At 41.2% G+C, this 17,858-nt stretch overlaps 1 protein-coding gene across 1 annotated transcript; it reads left to right on the top strand.

Annotated features, from left to right (window-relative positions):
• Positions 1-1,178: 1,178 nt before the first annotated feature.
• On the top strand, positions 1,179-3,908 carry LOC142985966 (uncharacterized). The gene has a single exon (XM_076134201.1). The coding sequence runs from the start codon at positions 1,179-1,181 to the stop codon at positions 3,906-3,908; it is 2,730 nt and encodes a 909-aa protein (XP_075990316.1).
• Positions 3,909-17,858: the final 13,950 nt, after the last annotated feature.

Raw genomic sequence — 17,858 nt, 5'->3', positions numbered from 1 at the left:
CTGCCTAACAAGACAAGACCATGGATATGTTAAAACTGCAACAAGAAAGTTTTAATACAATCAAGACGCTGTGCACTAACTACAAAAAAGACAGCAAGTCACGAAAAACTGAAGAGTATCTATCTAAACGCCTGGAAACTCTCGAAAATACATGGAAGGAATTTGAAGAACGCCACCAGATTATTCTGCAAACGTACGAAGATAAAACAATCAACTATTTTGCTGAAGATGTATTTAGCAAAACACTAGCTATGTACGAAACGATCAAAACGGACATGCTGGCCTCGCTGAAACAACTACAAGGTCAGAAGGTTGTCAGTTTTGATTTATCAGGCGTGCTGAGCGAAGGAGCTGATGATCATATCAAGCAATCTTTAACTCGCCAAGAGTGTAACTTCAAAGCTCTTGACCGAGCTATGTCAAAAATCGACATTAACTCCTTAACTGAAAAATGGGAGTTTGAAGACCACCTAGCTATTTTGAAGTCAAAGTGGGACGTTATTGATAAACAGCACTGGGAATTGGAAGCTGTGCTCAAAGGTTCCGATACCAACTATTACGCCATGTTTGTCGAAATGGAAGACAAATACGATGAACTGCGCAAAACCTTGAACCGCAAGATATGGTCTGCCAAACACTACGAGAAGTCGGCACCAAGGATAGAAATTCCAGAGTTTTCAGGAAATTACAACAACTGGGTTTCCTTTAAAGACCTATTCTTGGAAACTATCCACAACAATCCCATGATAAATAAAGCCCAGAAAATGCAACATCTCAAGACGAAGCTGAAAGGCGAGGCCGAGAGACTGGTGCAGCATCTTACTGTCAGCGCTGAAAACTATACTTCATGTTGGGATATCTTCACTCAACGTTATGATAATCGCCGCCTTCTATTCACGTCATTCATGAACACGATGGTTGACCTGCCTGTTCTACAACAACCTAACAGTCACAACATCAAGAAAATGCATGACGTCATAACTGAATGTCTAAACGGATTAACAAACATCGGTTTAGATATAACAACGTGGGATCCAATCATTGTACATCTCATGTCACAAAAATAAGATACCAATACGTACAGCGACTACACAAAGAAATTATAAAACCCTAGAGAGGTGCCTACTTTGAGCGAATTACTATATTTCCTAGAAAACAAGTTCTTGGCATTTGAAACTATGAAAAATGCTAAGAAAGAAACTTCTTACGTACCAAAGCAGTACCCTTATAACCAATTCAATAAGTTCCATTCGCAGACATCAAAATCACACTACAACGACCAAACTAGAAACTTGAAGAAGTCTTATCATGCTGTATATGGTCAATGCCCATATTGTGATGGTAACCATGTATTGCGACAGTGTCCGAAATTCCTCGAAATGGATCTACCACAGCGCAATAATATTGTTACAAAATTACATTTATGTAGAAATTGTTTATACAGTCACGGAACATCGGAATGCAAGTCGAACAAAACATGTCGGGACTGTAACTCGAGACACCATACTTTATTGCACAATTCTGCAAGAAATAAAACACCCAGTGGGAATGGAAATAACAATGGAAATTTTTCTAGCACGTCGCAACGACCTTCTACTTCTTTTAACCAACAAGCTTCTAATCATCTATCAACTAACGAGACTGAAGTTCTGCTTACCACGGTGCAACTCAAGGTCAAATCTGCAAATGGAACATACATTATCCTTCGAGCTCTTTTAGACCAAGGCTCGCAGGTGAACCTGATAACAGAGAATGCTGCACAACTATTGCGTTTACCACGACAGAGGCTCAACGCTACTGTCACGGGAATTGGAGCTATGTCAGGGGATTGCAAAGGACGCCTTCAACTCACCTGTCAATCGATCTACACGGATTATAATTTTCAAACTGAAGCACTCATCCTGAAAAGGTTAACAAATAATCTACCGAGCTCATCGTTTGAAAAAAGCAACTGGCCCCACTTGGAAAACCTGAAACTCGCCGATCCCGAGTTCAACATCTCCCGCCCTGTGGACATACTGCTTGGCGCGGACGTGTACTCGAACATTCTTCTTGAGGGTGTGCTAAGAGGCAGCCCACAGTCACCTATTGCGCAACAAACGCATTTAGGTTGGATTTTGTGTGGCAAACTAAAAACTTTTAACTGCCACGTGACCTTGGTGGATATGAATGAATTGAGCAGATTTTGGGACACTGAAGATATAACCCCAGGCCAAAAACATACATCCCAGGATGACGAATGCGAACAATACTACGCTGAAACGGTACAACGGTCCTTAGATAACAAATATATTGTCAAGATGCCGATGTGTCCTAACTATGACACAAAATTGGGTAAATCAAAAGCTATCGCGGTCTCCCAATTTTTGCAGCTGGAAAAACGCCTCGAACGACACAACAAACTTGCAGTGATGTACAAAGAATTTATGAAGGAATGCATAGAATTAGGTCACATGAAACCTAGTATTCCAATGACCTCGGCCACTACCGAGTGTTACTTACCTCACCACGGCGTATTACGCGAACATTCTGAAATGACAAAATTGAGAGTAGTGTTTAACGCTTCTCAAAAAACAACTACAGGCTTTAGTTTAAACCATGTCCTTGAAAAGGGCTTAAACCTACAAAAGGACATACAAGCTCTTATCTTAAGATGGAGGTCCTACAAGTACGCATACACCGCTGACATCGAGAAGATGTACAGATGTATATGGATCGCAGAAGATCAACAACCACTACAAAAAATTATATGGCGAAACTCCCCGTCAGAAAAACTACAAGAATATCAACTTTGCACCGTGACCTACGGCACTAAGTGCGCTCCGTGGTTGGCGATGCGTACACTTAACCAACTGGCCAAGGACGACGGCGACAAACATCCAAACGCTGCCGCAGTGTTGCAAAATGATCTATTCGTCGATGATCTCGTCTGTGGTCGCCAAAATCTAGAAGAAAGTGTCCAATTACAAACTTCCTTAATCGAGTTATTGAAAGGTGGAGGCATGAACTTGCGCAAGTGGTCGGCTAACCACCCAGCTCTTCTTGCGAACTTAACGAGCGATCAAGTTTCTACAAACAACAGATTTGACTTTAAACAAGATGAGTCACAAAAAACATTGGGGCTTGGCTGGAACACCACTACTGACACATTTAGTTTTAATTGGAACTTAGACAGCAAGCAATTTCAGCCGACAAAAAGATGCCTACTCTCCGAAATTTCCAAACTTTATGGTCCATTGGGATGGCTGTCGCCGATAACAGTAACGGCTAAGCTATTATTTCAACGGGTTTGGATAACCAAAATCGGTTGGGATGAGACCCTACCTACAGATATATCAGACGAATGGGTCAAACTTAAACACGAACTACCTGTGGTGAAAAACATTCAACTTTATAGATGGATTGGTGGCACAGAATCGAACCTGGAACTTCTTGGCTTTTGCGACGCAAGTGAAAAAGCCTTTGCCTGCGTCGTATACAGTCGTGTTATCAACGAGCACGGTCAGCCGATTACAACGCTACTCGCCGCCAAGACTAGGGTTGCTCCAATATCACAAAAAATAACTTTGCCGCGATTGGAATTATGTGGCGCATTACTACTTACACAGCTGATAGAAAAGATAAGAGAAGCCTATGTGGGATACACTATAACTGTAAAAGCCTGGTGTGACTCAAAGGTTGTGCTCGCATGGATTCAAGGGGATTCAGCTAGATGGGAGCGATATGTGGCGAACAGAGTAACAAAGATTGTACAAATAATCTCATCACAAAACTGGAGCTATGTGAAATCCGAATTCAACCCTGCGGATTGCGCATCCCGTGGATTATACCCAGCTAAACTGTTGAATTTTAAACTATGGTGGAACGGCCCTGATTTTTTTCAATCGACAGAGAAGGAAACGACCTAGACAAGTTCAACATGTTTGGCTACAACAAACATTGGTTGCATCAAACAATCTGTGACAACCCTAGCTAAGGAACAAGACACACATTTTATTAATTTCCTGGGAAACAAGTGCAGCACGTTAACACGTGTAACAAGAGTCACTGCCTGGGTGATGCAATTTATAACAAATAATCGTGGGATACAAAAATATGATACCAACTACCTAACTACAAAGGAACTCACTGCCGCAAATGAACAAATAATAAAATGTGTGCAACAATCTACATATGAACAAGAGTATAAGCTCCTTCAAAAACAAGGAACTGTGTCAAACAAAAGCTCTATATACAAACTGTATCCTTATATTGATGATAAGGGCATAATCAGAGTCGGTGGTCGCCTCAAGAATTCAACCTTGCCGTGGAACATGAAAAATCCTGTCATATTGCCTCATGACAGTCGAATTACTCGGCTATTGATTGAGCAAGCGCACATAGCAACACTTCATGGCGGGGCACGATTGACGTTGGCATACATCAGGCAACGATACTGGATCTTCGGCGGCAATAGAGCAGTTAAATCGATCTTGCGCCATTGCGTTCGATGTCACCGCTATAAACTTACTGAGAACAACCAAATTATGGGTGACCTACCGCCACAAAGGGTTACACCATCCCGCCCATTTAGCCACACTGGGGTTGACTTCACTGGTCATGTCGAAGTTAAACTGAACAAAGGGCGTGGTGTGAAAACTTCTAAGGGTTATATTGCCATCTTTGTGTGCATGGCAACAAAAGTATCTGACCTCAGTACCGAAACATTCATTACCGCATTTCAACGAATGTGTGCTCGTCGGGGTACTCCACAACACATGTACTCAGACTGCGGTACAAACTTTGTCGGCGCATCAAAAACTTTACATAACGAATTTGAAGCATTCCAACACATGATGCCTGCCGATTTTTTTGATGAAAATGGCAAAATGGAAGTGAAGTGGCATTTTAATGCCCCTGCGTGGCCTAGCGCAGGTGGACTGTGGGAGTCAGCAGTGAAAGCCATGAAACACCATCTGCGACGCGTCCTTGGAGATCAAAGGTTAACTTATGAAGAGTTCGCCACCTTACTAACCAAAATAGAGGCATGCATGAACTCCAGGCCGCTGTGTCCGTTAACCGAAGACCCCGAGGAGTTTTATGAGTACTTAACTCCGGGGCACTTCTTGACTGGTGGCCCTATAATGACACTACCACTTTCTGACCACTGCGATATACATAGCATCGACTTGCGGCGACGATGGCAACTGACAGAACACATGTTGCAACAATTTTGGAAGAGATGGTCTAACGACTACTTAACTCAATTGCAAATTCGGAGCAAGTGGAATAAGCCGCAGAAAAACATTAAGGAAGGTGATATCGTGTTGGTGCAGGAAAACAATATGCCGCCGGGCAAATGGGCCTTGGGCCGCGTACAGGAACTTCATCTCGGGACGGATGGCTGTGTACGAGTCACCACCGTTAAAACACGAAACGGGCTTATCAAGCGCCCGATCGTAAAACTTTCGCCACTACCGCTAGAAACCGAAACATGTGAAGAAAGGGAGAACGGCGTTGAACGTACGTCTGACAAAAACCTACCAAAAATTAAGAAAACGCAGAAACGATATGGATGTTTTACAACTCTAATAATAGCCTTGATAACAATGTTTACTATAACGAGTGGCACAATCGGTATAAGCAACGAGGCAATACCGAGCGCTCATATTACAAGTCTCGAGCGCGAGCGCCCTGTGTATTATGATACACTAGCTGACCCGCGCAACTTCGCTTGCGTCACTTAAGATAATCATAATTTTCCCCGTTTTTGTAACATTTTTCACTGTTACTCTGCTCCTATTGGTCGTAGCTCGATGATATATAGCCTATAGCCTTCCTCGATAAATAGGCTATCTAACACTGAAAGAATTTTTCAAATCGGACCAGTAGTTCCCGAGATTAGCGCGTTCAAACAAACAAACAAACAAACAATCAAACAAACAAACAAACTCTTCAGCTTTATAATATTAAAAGTATAGATAAGTGTACGGTGCAACGCTCGTACAAGCAGTGTCAGCAAATTACTTTATTGCGCATTATGCACAGCGCGTATTTAATTAATCAGTTCGCGATCTAACCGTATCGGGTAAAGACACGGGCTCCACCAAACGTGCTCCGCGGTCATTGTGTCACTTTTATAATATATCCTTTTTTACCGAACATTTTTATCTTTCATTTGTTAACCTCATCGTAAGGCTAACAAATTGGTCCTTCGAGCATTTGGACCTCGCGCGTGTCGGGGACCCTAGCAAACACACTTGCCAAATATAGTGAGTGACTAGACACGTGGTGTCGTGTCATCAAAAAGTGCACGTGCCGTAGTTTGGTGAAACTTAGCAGAGGTCTGGAGTGAGCATCAGCAGGAGCAAGCAGCAGAGCGTAACGAGGACAAGCAGTAAGCACAGTCAGCGGTTTTCAAGTGAGATCTTTCCATATTTTTCTTAACTAAAATGGAGATGGAAAATTTGTGTGTAAGCCAACAGGAAATTACAAATGCGATTAAGAATTTTGCGACAAATTTGAAAAAAGCAGGTGTAGAAAGGAGAACATCGGATTATTTTAGGAGACGATTGGATATGTTACAAAATTATTGGTTAGAATATGAGAATAATCACAAAACTATCTGTGGGTTAGGAATTAGGGAACATACCTATTTTACAAGAAATGAGTATGAGCAAATAAAGGAGCTGTATTTATCAACTAAACAGCTGATTTATCAGCAAAGTCAGAAACAATCACTGGCGCAAACTCCATCTTCTGTCACGAAAGCAGTGGGACAGAAACCTGTGCAGCAGAAGGAGCCGCCAAGAGAAGAAGAAGAACGAACATTAGAACCGGAAGCTGGTACGTCTCGCGGTATGACGTCCACGGGTTCTATGAGCAAACTAGACGAATTGTTGCGCAAGCAAGCCGTCCATTTCACAGCATTCATGAGAACCGCCAAAAATGTCCAGTTAGACAGTATCAACGAAAAATGGGAATTTGAGGACGTGCTGAAGGAGTTGCAGTCTCGCTGGACTACAATAGATAGCCTTCACTGGGAGATCTATATGGAAACTAACGGAGAAGATGAAGAATACGAGCACATGTTCACAAGACATGAGACCACCTATAACAATTTAAAGAAAGCTGTGAATCAAAAACTATGGTCAGTATCTCATAGGGAAAAATCTGTACCTAAAATAGATATACCAATATTTAGCGGTAACTATCAGTTGTGGACATCGTTTAAAGACCTTTTCAACGAGGCTGTCCACAACAACCCTTCTTTATCGTTAGCGCAGAAGATGCAGTTTCTAAAGGGGAAAGTACGCGGTGAACCCGAGAGACTGATACAACATCTTCATATAAGCGCCGATAATTATAAAGCGTGCTGGGAAATTCTTACAAATCGCTACGATAATAAGAAATTAATTTTTACGGCTCATATGAACACGTTACTAGGGCTTCCCAGCGTAAATCAGCAATCATTAGCGCAAATTAAAAAGATGCATGACGTCACTCTAGAGACGCTTCATGCCATCGAAAACTTAGAGGTAGATGTGTCCACGTGGGACCCATTCTTAGTCCACATCCTATCGCAAAAACTTCATAGCGATATATATAGCGATTATTTAGAATCTTTAAAATCACCGCGTGAATTACCTATTCTGAAAGAGTTTTTAGCTTTTCTAGAGAGTAAATTTACGAGTCTCGAGTCCGCGCGGCGAAAACAAGAACAAGTTCACACAAAGTCTTTGCACGGCAATCAATCAAAATCGCAAGATTTAACAAAGAAACAAAGTAATCATTCGTATTATAAACATGTTAATAAATCATTTCCTGTGACCTCAATTCAATGCCCTTTATGTAATGATAATCATAGCCTTTATCATTGTAAAGATTTTAACTCTTTGCCTACTGACTTAAAGTTGAAAAAGGCAAAAGAACTAAACATATGCATTAATTGCCTTTTTAGTCATAATGGCAAACCTTGCATTTCTACAAAACGATGTCGCAAATGCAATGGAAAACATAATTCTTTGTTACATGATGCCTGTGTTAAATTAAAATCAACACCTTATAGTCACGAGCCGATTGCGAAATCAACTGATCATGTTGGAAATAATTTACATGTAACACCAGCTAACTCGACAGAAATATTATTAGCAACGGCTTTGGTTAAAGTCGTATCAGTTGATGGGTCATATCACATATTAAGGGCACTTATTGATCAAGGGTCTCAGGTCTCATTAATATCGGAAAACGCCGCGCAAAGATTGGGTGTAAAAAGAACTTTCTGTAGAGGTGTAGTTTATGGTATAGGCGAAAACGCTAGCAATGCTAAAGGTATGATTAGCCTAACGTGTATGTCGACGTACAACGGCTTCACGTTTAGTACAGATGCACTCATTATGAACAATTTAATGAAACGTTTACCTAACATAACTTTTGCGAAACCGTCTTGGTCGTTTATTCAAAACATTAATTTAGCAGATCCAGAATTCTACGTAAGCCGCCCAGTAGATTTACTTTTGGGTTCTAACATATACGCATTGATCAAAATGGGTGGCATCAGCAGAGGTGATGAGCCATCTCAACCATTAGCAGAACAAACACAACTAGGCTGGATTTTATTTGGTAGAATGCAGTCTTATTATTGTAACGTTGTGTTAAATAACATCAAAGACATTCAGAAGTTTTGGGAGGTGGAGGATATTGAGGATCAATCCGCCTTATCCTCCGAAGATCAAGCATGTGTAGACTTTTATCTAGCAACTACGAAGCGTCGACGTGACGGCCGCTACGTAGTAAAATTACGGTTAAAATTACGGTTTGGTTATTCGCGACAACATGTCTGTGTTCTTTACTTTATTTGCCGATCACCCTCTTATGTTATTCTTTATGCTTAAATGTAATTTGCACACTCACTGGATCGCAGTGTTGTCAAATGACAAACTGACAAGTGACAGTTGACAAGTGACTTTGACAGTTACGTTCGGTAACGATCGGTGTTGCAGTACGTATGTTTACACTTACAGTTTTTATTTTATTTAATTTTCTGTACACTTCCCATTTTATGCTTTTTTTTCTTTTATTGTGTGTGTTAGCTGGCGGGTGGTGCAGAGATGTTATTTGCACCGTTTAATACTCTTCTTATAGTTTATTTTTTGTGATATCCATTTATTAGTATATATATATATATATATATATTTTTTTTTTTTTGTTATATTATGTATAGCGACGATGATGCCTCTTTCGCATCAGCTGATGATTTTACCTCTTCACCAAACGGGAGCTTTTGTTCGGCAGGGGGCACACTCGGTGATGTTGTAAGGCAAACTTTTGAAAGCTCCAATAAAAATCTTGTTAATGTCTGTCACTTAAATGCCCAAAGCGTTCCAAGCCACTACGCTGACCTACAAGAAGCATTCGTTGATGCTGACGTTCATGCCATCCTGATTTCAGAGACTTGGCTCAAACCTCACTTATCTTCTTCTTCCTACTCTCTCTCTGGTTTCTCTCTAATCCGCAACGACCGCATAGATAGGAGAGGTGGTGGCGTCGCTATCTATCTTAGAAGTGACTTACCCTACCACATTCTTACTTCTTCCTCTCCCAATTACTCTGCATCCGCCGAATTCCTTTTTCTCGAGGTTTGTGTCAAAGGAGCCAAAGTCCTTCTCGGCGTTGTATATTGTCCCCCTTCCATCGACTATTTCTCCAGCATCGAGTCGGTGCTGGAATCTTCAGGGTCTAGTTACTCACATCAAATCATCATGGGCGATTTCAATACTGATCTCCTTTCTCCTCGCTCACCACGCTCCTGTAAACTCCTTGAGATCGTCGAGTCCTCCAGCCTCCACGTTCTACCCCTACATGCCACTCACCACAACATTGATGGTGAAGATACCTGACTGGACTTAATCCTCACGTCTGCTCCCTCCCTTGTCTCATCCTCAGGCCAATACCCAGCTCCTGGTTTCTCTCACCACGACCTAATCTTCATGTCCTACGCCCTAAAGCCCCCTAAATCCCGTCCAAAGGTTCTGTACAAGCGTTGTTTCGGGTGTATGAATGCGGACAAATTAGGTACGGACGCTGCTAACCTCAACTGGGAGCAGCTAACAACAGCTTCGAGCATTGACGACAAAATTGATATATTCAATAAAGCTGTTGTTAGGCTGTTTAATGTCCATGCGCCGGTTAGGAAGGTTAGGCTTAAACGTCCTCCTGCGCCCTGGATGTCAGAAGGCGTTCGAATGGCTATGAGGCGAAGAAATAGGGCCTTTGCCAAGTTTCGTAGAGATCGGTGTGACGAAAATTGGCACCAGTTTAAGGTTGCAAGGAATCGATGCAATCAGATGGTACGTAACGCTAAACGCCGACATTTTCTAAATAATCTTTCCTCTTCTTCCCCGGCCGATATCTGGAGGTTTCTCGGGACCCTCGGTATTGGCAAACATCAGAGCAATAACGTACAGTGCACGGTTGAATTGGACGATATAAATCGTCACTTTACGTCCACCACAGTGATGGATCACCAAACCAAGACCGATACTGTCCAATCCATACTGGGATTACCCCGACCTAATATTGAATCCTTCTCCTTTTCGCCAGTAACTCCGGAAGATGTTAAGAAGATAATCCATTCTATTAAATCTAATGCAGTAGGCGCCGATGACGTCAGTCGACGCATGATCGTCTCTGTGTTGGATCACCTGCTTCCCGCCATATCTCACATCATAAATTTCTCCCTTACCTCTGGTTCCTTTCCTTCCTTGTGGCGCAAAGCCTACATTATCCCATTGCCTAAAATCCCAAATCCGTCACTTCCAGCTCACTTCCGTCCCATTTCCATTCTACCTTTTCTCTCCAAAGTGCTGGAGGCCTGTGTACACCAACAGTTAACACAGTTTGTGTTAAATAACAATTTACTTAGCCCGCTCCAATCCGGATTCAGACCAGGCCACAGCACTACGTCGGCACTCCTTAAGGTGACTGGCGATATTAGGGCGGGGATGGAGGATACTAAAGTCACTGTTATGGCTTTGGTAGACTTCTCGAATGCCTTCAATACCGTCAGTCATGATATCCTTCTCTCTATCCTCTCCCATCTTAACATATCTTCCGGTGCGCTGAATTGGTTTTCCTCATATCTTCAAGGGCGCCAGCAATCGGTTCACCTCGGTGAATCTTCATCGAGCTGGCGTGGACTGGATTCTGGCGTCCCACAAGGCGGCATTCTTTCTCCCTTATTATTTTCAATATTCATCAATCTAGTAACCCAAAATCTTCGAGGATCGTATCATCTGTATGCTGATGACTTGCAACTTTATTCGCAAGGGTCCGTGGACTCTATATCGACAGCAGTAGACGTCGTGAATAGCGACCTCGAACACATTAGGTGCTGGTCTGAGAAGTTTGGCTTGGCTGTTAACCCTGCGAAATGTCAGGCTATAGTGGTAGGCAGTCACCGCAATATTAGCAGATTAGGTAATGTTCATGTACCACCTATAGTCTTTAACGGCCGGACTATTGAAACGACGTCTTCAGTAAGAGATTTAGGTCTTCATGTTGATTCAACGTTGAGCTGGAAAGTCCAAACAGCCAATGTTTGCCGTAGAGTGACTAGCACACTGCGAGCTCTATATCGCCTCAAGAACTTTCTGCCATCCAGGACCAAAACCATGCTTGTGCAGACCTTAATATTCCCTCTGATCGACTATGGTGATGTGTGTTACTTTGACCTGAATGCAGATCTCCTCAACAAACTTGACCGTCTTCTTAACAACTGCATTCGATTTATCTTCAATTTACGCAAGTATGATCATGTATCTACTTATCGCTCTCAACTTAGGTGGCTACCAATCCGTGAGCGCTGTAATTTACGTGCACTCACGACTCTCTTCTCTTTTCTTACTTCCCCTACTCCCCCAGCCTACCTAACTCCCTACTTTCAATACTTGTGTGATAACCACAATCGTAATCTCCGCTCCTCAAGCAATCTTATTCTTCTCTGTCCATCCCACACTTCTGGGTTTGTCAATTCCTCGTTCCCTGTTCAATCAGTCCTGTTATGGAATGCGCTCCCTCTTGAAATCAGGATGTCCACTAACCGTCTTACGTTCAAGAGCAAAGTAAAAGATCTATTGTTGAACAAAGTTGCTGAATCGTCACAATTATCATAGTTTATATGTATTTATATATTTATCTATTATTGTATATATATATATTGATTGTATGTTATTTTCATTTATGTAATTAATATGTATGTATATATATTATTTTTTATATGTAAGTTTATACTTAATATAATTATTAATTTACACTCATATTGTCTACACCAATTATTATTTATTTACACACCTTTTCTCATCTCACTCTCCTTCCTCTTTTAAACACCTTCACAACAATCTGCATCACCCTAAGGTAGACTGGCAGAAAATGCTCCTGGCATTAAGTCCGCCTTTATACAGCTCTGTATATAAAGTTTAAAATAAATAAATAAATAAATAAAATTACCTATTAAGCAGGATGTTAAGGATAAATTAGGATTGTCTAAGGGGATAGCAATAGCTCAGTTTCGAAACTTAGAAAGAAAGTTCGAAAAACAGGTAGGCTTAGCAGAACAGTATAAAACGTTTATTAGCGAATATCAGTCATTACAGCACATGACACCATCAACAATGTGTCATAATAGGGAACAGAAGTCAATAGCAGCTTGCTTCCTTCCTCACCACGCCGTGCAGCGTGCCGAATCAGTCACTACAAAGCTCAGGGTTGTGTTCAATGCTTCGGCTAAAACATCGAGTGGTGTCAGCTTAAATGACATCATGTACACAGGCCCGAACTTACAAAATGACTTGCAGCTTTTGATATTAAAATGGCGATTATATCGATATGCGTTCACAGCAGACATCGAAAAGATGTACCGACAAATCATGGTGAGCAAGGATGACCAGCATTATCAGCAGATTGTATGGAGAGAAACACAAGATCAGCCAATACAAACTTATCAGCTGACCACAGTCACTTATGGCACGAAGGCTGCACCTTTTCTTGCCATGATGACTTTGAAAAAATTGGCTTCTGATGAAAGCAGTAAATATCCGGAGGCAGCTAAAGTAATCGATGAAGCAATGTATACTGATGATCTTGTGTTCGGAAACCATAACCTCGAGGGGGGTCAACAGTTAATAGCAGAAATAAACCATGTCCTAAAGTCAGGTGGGTTTACCCTTAGGAAGTGGTTGTCTAATGAACCACGGTTATTAGAACATATTATAAACAACGCGAGCGGGCAAAACACAACTTTTAATTTTAAAGTAGATAGTACATCGAAGACATTAGGTTTGCGGTGGGATTCTCAAAGCTACAAATTTATCTTTCAATATAATATCGCTGATCACCCAGTGATTCATACAAAAAGGACTATCTTATCAGAGATATCGAAACTATTCGATCCTCTTGGATGGCTAGCTCCATTATCAACTAAGCTTAAGCTACTTTTTCAAAAGGTATGGTCTGAAAAGTTAGAGTGGGATGACCGCATACCGGCTGAAATTAATAACGAATGGCTTAAAATTAAATCAAACATCTCTAGCTTATCAAAATGTACTCTTCCTAGGTGGATTGGGTATCAACAGGAAGACGTGATTCAGTTGCACGGGTTTTGCGACGCATCTCTAAAAGCGTATGCTGGGGTCATTTATGCCCGTATCATAAGAAATGAAAATGTTAGCGTAGTTCTACTAGGATCTAAAACAAGACTAGTCCCTTGTAACAAAACCAATATTTTATCTTTGCCGAGATTAGAAATCCTGGGTGCTCATTTATTATCCAAATGGATGGCCAAAGTCGTAAACGGCTTAGGTAAACAGGTAGTAGAAGTGTATGGATGGACGGACTCCATGGTCGTAATGGGCTGGCTGGAAGGCGACCCAGGCCGATGGAAGACGTTCGTATCAAATCGTGTTAAAAGCATAATCGAAATCATAAACCCTAGTCGCTGGCGATACGTTAAATCGGCTGAGAATCCCGCTGACGCCGCCAGTAGGGGCCTTTTGGCCAATCAGTTAGCAAATTCAACACTTTGGTGGCACGGACCTGAGTGGCTACAAGCATTAGAACTGCGAGACGCAGATCTAGTCACTTATACCACGAATGAAGAATGCAAGAAACACGTAGTACATGTTACGCAAACTAGCAAATCAGATGAAAGTATTATATCATCTCTATTACAGCAGTATAGTTCGTTTAATAAGGTTGTAAGAGTGTTAGGTAGAATATTACGAGCGATCGAAACATTTAAAAACAAAGGCGTATGTAAACAGAAACAGCTGTTTCTAACGTTACAAGAGCTTAAGTTAGCAAAATTATTTATAATAAAACATGTACAGCAACAGGAATTCGAAGAAGATATTGTTTATTATAAGCAAAATAACAGCTGGAGTAACAAATGTCGTTTAATGAAGTTAAATCCTTTTTTTGATTCAAAAGGAATTTTAAGGGTCGGAGGCCGCTTAAATACGCTCAGATCACTAACGAAATGAAGTACCCTATCATCATACCCTGTAAGAGTACTCTAACATATTTATTAAAAGAGCAAGCGCATCAACTAACATATCATGGAGGTCCTCGTCTCACGTTAGCAAATCTGAGACAAAGATACTGGATTACATCAGGCAATCGAGCAGTTAAGCAAGTCGTAGGAAGGTGCGTTAAGTGTCGAAAACACGACCCTAAACCGCAATATCAGTTGATGGGTAACTTACCAGCAGAGAGAATAAATCCAGCATCCCCATTCTATCATACCGGCGTAGACTACACTGGTTACGTGGAGGTTAAGGCCAGTAAAGGCAGGGGAATAAAAACCACTAAGGGCTACGTCGCTCTTTTTATTTGCATGGTGACGAAAGCCATACATCTTGAGCTTGTCTCAGATTTAAGCAGCACAGCATTTTTAGCAGCTCTTCGCAGAATGGCTGCGAGACGAGGGGCGCCACGCCATTTATATAGCGACAATGGCACTAACTTTGTCGGTGCTAATCGCGTCTTGCAAGCAGAATATTATGACCTCAAAAGTAGGCTAGATGAAAGTTTCTTTAGGGAAATAGCAGATCTAAATATCGAGTGGCATTTTAATGCACCATCATGGCCTAGCGCCGGTGGCTTGTGGGAGAGGGCGGTACGAAGTGTAAAACATCATTTAAAAAGAGTAGTCGGCGATCATAAGTTAACATTTGAAGAATTTAGCAATATGTTAGCCCAAATTGAAAGCTGTCTAAACTCTCGACCTTTGTGTCCCTTAACAGAAGACGTGGAAAATTTAGATTACTTAACTCCCGCACACTTTTTAACAGGAAGAGTTGGATCGAACATCATAGAAACTGAGCAAGACGCGAGAAGTAGATGGTACTTAGCTGACAAACTAGCTCGCGATATCTGGAAGAGATTCAAGACAGAATATCTCACCCAATTGTCGGTTCGCAGCAAATGGCACAAACAGCAAGCTAATCTGAGACTAGGGGACTTGGTGACTATCCAAGATGACAATTTACCTCCCGGGAAGTGGATGATGGGGCGAGTAATAGATCTACATCCTGGGTCAGATAGCTTAGTCCGGGTAGTGTCCCTGAAGACAAGAAACGGTATCTTGAAGAGACCGATCGTCAAATTGTCGGTGCTACCTGTATCATCTTTAAACGAAGAAGCAGCAGAAGAAAAGGTGCCTGAGCAAACTAGGAAGAGAAGAACAACAACGACAAATAGTTTCTTATCACTAGCAATATCGTTCATTTTATTTATGTCTCTAATTGGTAACTCGTTTGCTTCATATAACATAACAAAACTAAACATTTCTCAGGGATTATATTTTGATAAAATTGGCAATATGAAACTAACGCGTGATCAATGGAAATTAGTAGTTTATTACAACATGAACCCATATTGGGAAGGCATGACAGCATTACAAAAATATCAATCATATCTTGAAACTATGTGTACGTCTATAAGTACGACGTCACATTGTGACGTTGTTTTATCGCAACTACGTCACAGTTTCTCAGAAGTAGAGTTCACTAACCGTATTCTACTTGGTCATCAAAATACCACAAGTACTCGCGAACGGCGCGGCATTGTTAATGGAATAGGATACCTTGCTAATACATTGTTCGGAGTACTAGACGATCGCTTTGCCGAACAATATCAAAAAGATATATCACTTATACGAACTAACCAGCAGCATTTAGTTAATTTGTATAAAAATCAGACATCCTTAATTGAAGGAGAATACAATGTTCTTCAAAGAATTGAAAATACTATAAATAAACAGCACAAAGTAATCAATCAACGTTTAAATGAATTAAATAAGGCTACGAACACATTGACTCAAGAAGTTAAAAGCATTGGTGTCATGAACGAATTTACTTTATCGGCCATGATAGCAAATAATTTAATCTCGAACATACAAAATGTTCAAGAAAAACTAGTGGATATGCTCACGGATATTCATCATCATGAGTTTAATACACACATTCTTTCTGCTCAACAATTACAGCATGAGCTAAACGTTATTGCCGGGCAGTTGACCAACGATTTGTCACTTCCGATAGAACATATTCACACCGAAATGTCAAAAATCTATCAATTACTCAAGGTAAAAGCGCGGTTAACTAGCATTTATTTTATTTTTGAAATTAGCATACCTCTTATTACTAGAGATAACTATGAGCTTTATAAAATATTTCCCATTCCTTTTAAACGAATAAACACTATTTTACTGATAACTCCCATAGCAGAATATGTCGCAATAAACTTACAGAAAGATATTTATTTACCTTTGAAGGATAGCGAAATAAAGCAGTGTGTTGATACTGGGTTTTTAAACTATGTCTGCGACATGCATACAACTATCTATCATTTAAATATTGACCATGGTTTGTGCATTCATGATCCTGCCACGAAGAAATGTCGAACCACCATCGCTAGTTGTCATACAAAAATGACACAGCTGAGTAAATTAAATCAACATTTATTTTTCTGTTGTGAACAATGTGCACTGCGCTTTATGTGTGGAGATTATGTTACCGTAGAACAGGTGAACGATACTTGTATCATTAACCTTGCGCCAGACTGTATTGTGAAAGAACAGCATTTTACTGCATATGCTCATAACTCGCAATTATCTACAACAATACAAATCGGATCAGATGTTTATAGCCCACAGATTGCGCCGATTAATCATATTCTCAACATTTCCTCGAGTATGTATGAAAACGAAACCGCTGATTTGAGTGTGCACTTACGAGTAAAAGAACTGGGTGAGAGGATCGAGCATTTGAAAAATGCCACGCTCATAGAACAGACAGATACAACCAATTTCCATCACCACATACACCACTACGCCATCAGTTATGGCTTGGTGTTAGCAGCAGCAGTAGCAGCCGCAGGATGGCTGTGGAGACGCAGGCGCCGGGAGATCCCGCGGGAGGGCGCTCCATGAGAGCTGGCCGCGCCCGCCACGCCCACCAGCAGTATCAGTGTCGTCAGTGCGCGTAAACAAAGAAGGGCACGTCGCCCACCCCAAGTGCAGTGTTTAAGTGCAAGTGCGTTGAAAGATATTAACATTGAAATGACTGATTCAGCCACTTCACCTATGCCTCGTAGGGTATTTAGCATTTCGGATGCAAGCGTTTAAAATTCGACATCATCTACCAATATGTACTAGCAAAAGTTCGAAGCAATAACATGTATTTTTATAACTTTTCGGCCGGGAGCATGTACGGTGCAACGCTCGTACAAGCAGTGTCAGCAAATTACTTTATTGCGCATTATGCACAGCGCGTATTAATTTAATTAATCAGTTCGCGATCTAACCGTATCGGGTAAAGACA

This window comes from Anticarsia gemmatalis, chromosome W (assembly GCF_050436995.1).
Source record: "Anticarsia gemmatalis isolate Benzon Research Colony breed Stoneville strain chromosome W, ilAntGemm2 primary, whole genome shotgun sequence".
Taxonomy (NCBI): Eukaryota; Metazoa; Arthropoda; class Insecta; order Lepidoptera; family Erebidae; genus Anticarsia; species Anticarsia gemmatalis.
This window is presented reverse-complemented; position numbering and strand designations above follow the sequence as displayed.

Bases quoted from the DNA above. Each gene is read 5' to 3' on its own strand.
- LOC142985966 (XM_076134201.1), top strand. From the start codon at position 1,179: ATGAAAAATGCTAAGAAAGAAACTTCTTACGTACCAAAGCAGTACCCT.